Genomic DNA, 5830 nt, shown 5'->3' on the forward strand with positions numbered 1-5830 from the left:
ACAAAGGGGTTCCAAATGTCAATTTTAATTTATTCAAATCATCTTGTGGCATTCAAATCATCTTGTGGCACAAAAAGGGTCTTGTACAAGACTTTTTTGGGAGAATGATGACTACATAAAAGACTTTTATGTTTCTTTAAACTTAGAAACATGGCAGGTGCATTGTAAACTATTTAGAGGTTTTGCATGAATGTTGGGTTCTATGGCTACTCTAGTGCAAGCCAGGGCAGGCTGCTAGCAGAAAAAGATCGCCGCCATAGCCAACAAATACGAGAGTCTTCTGTGTGTGAGAGGCGTAGATTGCGTATCTACAAATACGAGAGAGAGAGAGAGAGAGAGGCAGAGACTCGAGAGGCTATTCTACGTGTCAGAGAGATATGGAGTGGGTGAGAATCCGGCTACTACATGTGCGATTGGAAAGCATTGGAAAGTGGTGTTCATACTTTATTTTTTCACTTATCAAGAAGTCCAAAAGAAATGAAAAGAGGTGCTTTCATTGTTAGGATGCCCTATGAGGCCCATGTCACATGACTAGGGTCCGACAAAACATAATGTAAAAGCTACCAAATTATTGGTGTAAAGCTTTTTTTTTAATGCTTTTGTCATTCCACACACACACACACACACACACCCACACCCAGGCTGTGGGTTCGAACACTCGCTTGACCACCCCGAGTGTTGTCCGCATGGGTAGTGTAAAGCTACTTGCACACATCATGTTGTGTCCAAGGCGCTCTAGTGTGACAATTGGAGGGGACTAAGAGAGAAAAGTATCAAAGATAGTGGATAAGCGATACCAAGGGCATTATAAAATATCGAGACAATGGATAAAGGTTAGGAAGGGTCGTCACCTTTAAAACTTTAATAGTATAAATGTTGCCCTCATTTCCACTACTGTACGCGCGCGCGCTCTCTCTCTCTCTCTCGCGCGCGCGTTTTCTATTCAGAGGAAGTTGCCAGACTCTTCTGTACGTGTTTTCAACATCGCCCAGAAGCCTCATCTCTGCCTCTCTCTCTCTCTCTCTCTCTCATAATTTCTGTGATTCATTCTCTTGTTTCACCTTTCGCCTCTCTCTCACAAAGATTCAGAAATTCCATCTTCTTTTGGAAGCTGTAGCTTTGAGAAGGAGGAGCTCAAGACTTCAGCGCTTCAAACATGATCAGGTTTTTGTTTAAGTTTACCCTTCCTTTGTAAGGTAAGAGAACGATCCTAATGCTGCTCTTTGGTTTAATCACAGAGGTTTCCAGAGCAATTGTGAAGAAGAAAAGGGGCTTCTCGATTAGCATTTTGCAAGAAGGAAGCTTTTTGATGGGTCTTTTTCCTTCACAGTAAGAATGGGAGCTTTTTTGGGTTCTTTGCCATTAGAGGGGTGCACACATTAAGGGACCTTTTAAGAAGGGAAGCTGTTTTATGGGAGAAATAGTGAGGGACCTTTAGGAAGGCGAGCTTTTTCTAAAGGGAATTACACACGGGTAAGAAGCGGAGCTTGTATTAATGGGATGCTCAAAAGAAGGGGCATAAAGGAAGGGGAGAATTTCAATGGGCATTTTGCTATCTAAAGGATGGACACATCAAGAGACATGTAAGAAGGCTTTTCTTTACGGAATGCCCACAGCAGGAGATTTGTAAGTAGGGGAGCTTCTTGCGCAGAGGAAGAGATCTGTAAGAAGGGGCGGATTTTGGTTGGTCTTCAAGGGGTGCTCACAGCAAGGGACCTGTAAGGAGGGGAGCTTTTTATGGGTATATTTTGCCCTTAAAGGGTGGACCTGTAAAAAAGGGAGCTTTTTTTAATGAGTATTTTTGCTCTTCATGGGTTGCCTATATTGACATTGAGGGAAGTACATTGTTGTACATAAGAAGAGCATTACAGGAGAGCCAACCAGCGGGTGAAGCGTTTCTCACGCACCTTGTGACCAGTGATTCGCTAATAGATCAGACCATGTTGCTCGTGGGTACCTGGCGTGGCAAATCATTTAAGGAGTCCCTCAAATCTCTCGAGGCGGACATCCAGTATGCCAACACACTGTAAGTCTCATTTCTTCCTTGTTTTTTTCTTCTTTTTTCAAAATTGCAAAACATTTTGATAAATTCTGATGTCATTGTTCATGTGTTTTGCCATTACACCTGCTGATTTGGGTAGCTTTTACCCAAATTTAGGCATTCTTGTGCTGTTGACTTTGTGCTATTATGGACTTCTATTCCTGTGCAGATTAGCTTTGAAAGGGGTCTTTTGTATTCCATTGGATGCTCTTGTTTTACACGAATGTAATTGAAAGAGGAGTGTTGTTGTTAGGCAGTGTGTATAGGGCTTGCAATGGCTGGGAAGTACTTGCTTTTGCATCTTTTCTTTTGCTCACCAGTGTTCACATTTTTCGATGGTTTAGGCTTACTTTTCACACACCCCCCCTCATCTCTTGGGTAAGGGGCACAATGGTGTGAGTTTGTAAACCTCTCACAAGAAGGGTGGGTTCCTGTATGTTAGCTAGCAAGGTTTGAACAAAGCCACTAGGTTATCCTTACAAAGTTTTACCACTAGACTGCATGCTATGAATTATGTGCTCTGAACTATAAGGTTATCCTTGCAACCTCTCAACATGATGCTATGAATTACGTGCTTTGAACTAGAAGGGGATGTTGTCAGAATCATGTATGCGGAAGCTTAACACACGCAATGAGAGAGAGAGAGAGGTTGACACAGAGAGAGAGAGAAGAGTTGACGAACAGCTTGAACTTTATTAGCAATGAACTGATTGAGAAAATACAATGGTGGGCATGGGTATTTATACCCTTATGCTGGAAATGGCCGACCCAAAAGCATGAAATAAATAAATAAATAAATGCCTTTGTTAAACCCTGTTCCCACATGAGGTACAACTTTTAACACCCTCTCTGTAGCTCATAGTGGACATAGATGAAGAAACCAAGTCGATGCAGATGCAACCATGGACACCTCAGTACCGGCCGGATACCGAATACACCTCGGAAAATGCACCAAACAACCTGTCTCCTCAAGGAATGCCATCTTGAGCTTCAGCTGCCACATAGAATAATGAATTGCAGACAACTCCACATCCATGATCCCCCATTCGTTGAACTACGAACACATCACGTTCAAAAAATCCTATGAACCTTGAACTGTTGACACACGACGCCCAAAATTCTGCTACACAATGAATCAGGAACTCATCCCATCCATAGTCTGCTACCAATGAACTACGAACACATCACGTCCATAGCTTTGTCAAGTTGTTCCATGCCAGATGCATGTGCCTTGAACTCTGACACACGGGTCCAAATCACCTGTTTGAGAGCTCAGAATAGCCCTCTCTTCCACTCACGTGCCTCTCTCTGGCTGAAGCATGTGGTGGAACTGTTATACAACTAGAATGCAGAATCCTTAGCCAATGTGGCTTGGACCACATAAGCTCGATTATGGAATTCCAATTCCTTTCTAGTATCACTGTCACGATTGTCTGCCTTCTGTCTTCCTCTAGCTTGGAATGTTTGCTCCGAATCTTCCACTGAGTTGGATGCATACACTTTACCTTGGGACATTAATATTGTCTCATCATCTTCTTTGGAGACTATATCATGTTCCTGAAGAAGCTTTCTAAAGATCAAGCAGCCACCTGTAGTAGACGGGATAACATAATGAATGTTGTGTGGTTCATAGCCAATAGCTCATAATGGATGATCTTTGCCTTCATTGGATATGACTCTAGGATCAAATCCCTATGCGCAAAATCCATTCCATCAGATGGAAGCTCGATGAATGACTTCTTGGGATTAGAGCACCTTAGGGAAGCTAATGCATAAGCAGTAGTAAGGGCCTCATTGCCGATCCAGCTAAGCACATTGCTACCATAACGATAGAAAGGGTGGCATTCCCAAGCGCTAGTAGCCTTGTCTTGCCGCTCTGCTGTTCTCGTGAGCCCCTCTGCCAGGCCACACAGAGAGCATGCCTGAATGCGCATAGCTCGCTCTCTTAGCCTCTCCTCCAGCGCCCTCCTTATCGCACTCTTTCCATCAAAGTGCTCTTTATAGCCGTGCACCAGCCTGGCCATACTCAGTAGAAACAAAAAAAAAAACGCTACACGCGAGCTGCCCTCTTCTTTTGCAGGAGCCTAGCGCTCGACTCGAGCTGCCGCTCCCGCTGAGCCGACTCCACGCTCCACGCGAACTGGTGGTCCTGGCGCTCTGTCCTCCTCGCGAGCACCCGACACGCTCTGCCTCCTGCACAGCCTGCGCGCTTGCTCTGCGCTCTTCCCTCAACGTTGGCTTCGTGTTATGCTTGCCTCTGGACTTCTCACGTCCGTGCTATGCACGCCATGCAAGCTGGTACTCAGCTCCCCACGTTGCGCCGCACCTCTTCTCTTCCGTGCCGAGGTCACGAGCTTTCCAGCTGAGAAAATGCAGCCCTTTGCCTTCCTTCTCCTTCTGCTCCTTGCGTACAGCCGAGGATCAAGAGCTCAGCTCTAATACCATGTCAGAATCGTGTATGTGGAAGCTTAACACATGCAGTGAGAGAGAGAGAGAGAGAAGAGTTGACGAACAGCTTGAACTTTATTAGCAATGAACTGATTGAGAAAATACAATGGTGGGCATAGGTATTTATACCCTTATGCTGGAAATGGCCGACCCAAAAGCATGAAATAAATAAATAAATAAATGCCTTTGTTAAACCCTGTTCCCACATGAGGTACAACTTTTAACAGATGTTCCTACTGGTTGGAGCTAGCAAGATGGCTTGAGGTTGTCAGGGGTCAACTTCACAAGAAGGGCATGTTTCTACTTGGAGTCAGCAAGGCTGGAAGCAAAAACCACTAGGTTATCTGTACAAAGTTCTACCAGTAGACTTATGTTTTGAGGCTGCTTCACTGCGTTTTGGTTCCGTTCCTTACAGTAAATGCACCACTTAAAATGTTAACGTTTCTGCATCTTTCTGTAGTTGGGGAGGTCATAGTTGCAATCATTCTTGTTTGCACAGACATGCAAATGTTTGCAAAGCCCATCTTGTTTGCAAAAGTTTGTAGCAGACGCGCATTTGCAATCTTGTCTTTTTAGATTAGAAAACAGGTGCCTGGCTATAATTTTTGGTTTCTTTTAATGGCAGTGTATATAGAGTGATGCTTTGTGTGTCTCAGCTCTCATGTTATTTTTCAGCTTGTGAGTTTCATGGTTATTTCAAAGGATGTGAAAGGTTTTAATTAGGGTGATAGACGCTTGGCGCTTTGAGTGAGTGTGAACGATCTCTTACCTTGTTTAGAAGATGCAGGAGATTGGGGAAGTAAGGTCGAAAATGTGAAAAATGGAATTTATTCTCTGCGAGAGAAAGCTCTACCTGCTTGCCTGCCTGTGCAAGGCTCTGGTGATAAGCATTGTGTTCTCTTTTCTTCTCCCATGGGACATCACTAGCAAGTTTCATGGTTTTATGCATACAGAATAAGGTCATGATTTTGAATTTGTGAGTGTAAAGCACAGTAGACCCACCAAAGAAGACAATGCAGGCGTCTTGTTTGATGATGATGCCTACTCCTTGACTATCAATATTCCATGTTTCATTTTGATACATGTGAGATTAAGTTTAGAGTTCCCAATGCAAACTTTTGCGGCCATGTTTGCAACTCTGCAAGAAGGAAGATAATTGGAAGTTGTCTAAAGTCCAACAAGGTAATGCTAGACTCTTTATAAGTCTTTGCATAGATTTCAGCTTTATATGATTTGTAGATAGTGGAATTTTTTTTAATTTGTTCACACAAGCAAAGCGCACAGCAACTTGTCTTACCAGTGCCAGCATAATGGTAAGGCTGTCGGTTGTCGATCCAAACC

General features: G+C 43.7%; 1 protein-coding gene across 2 annotated transcripts in view; it reads left to right on the plus strand.

The window, feature by feature from the left end:
• Positions 1-898: 898 nt before the first annotated feature.
• Positions 899-5830, plus strand: part of LOC147617951 (E3 ubiquitin-protein ligase AIRP2-like) — an 11461-nt gene continuing 6529 nt past the window's right edge. For both annotated transcript variants that reach the window (XM_086776215.1, XM_086776216.1), the window contains exons 1-2: positions 899-1164; positions 1239-2026. In XM_086776215.1, the coding sequence (XP_086632341.1) occupies positions 1941-2026 (86 nt within the window). In that variant the 5' untranslated portion in view covers positions 899-1164; positions 1239-1940. The remainder of the gene's footprint in view (positions 1165-1238; positions 2027-5830) is intronic.

Source organism: Cibotium barometz, chromosome 36 (genome assembly GCF_041138505.1).
Source record: "Cibotium barometz isolate CiBa-2024 chromosome 36, ASM4113850v1, whole genome shotgun sequence".
NCBI lineage: Eukaryota > Viridiplantae > Streptophyta > Polypodiopsida > Cyatheales > Cibotiaceae > Cibotium > Cibotium barometz.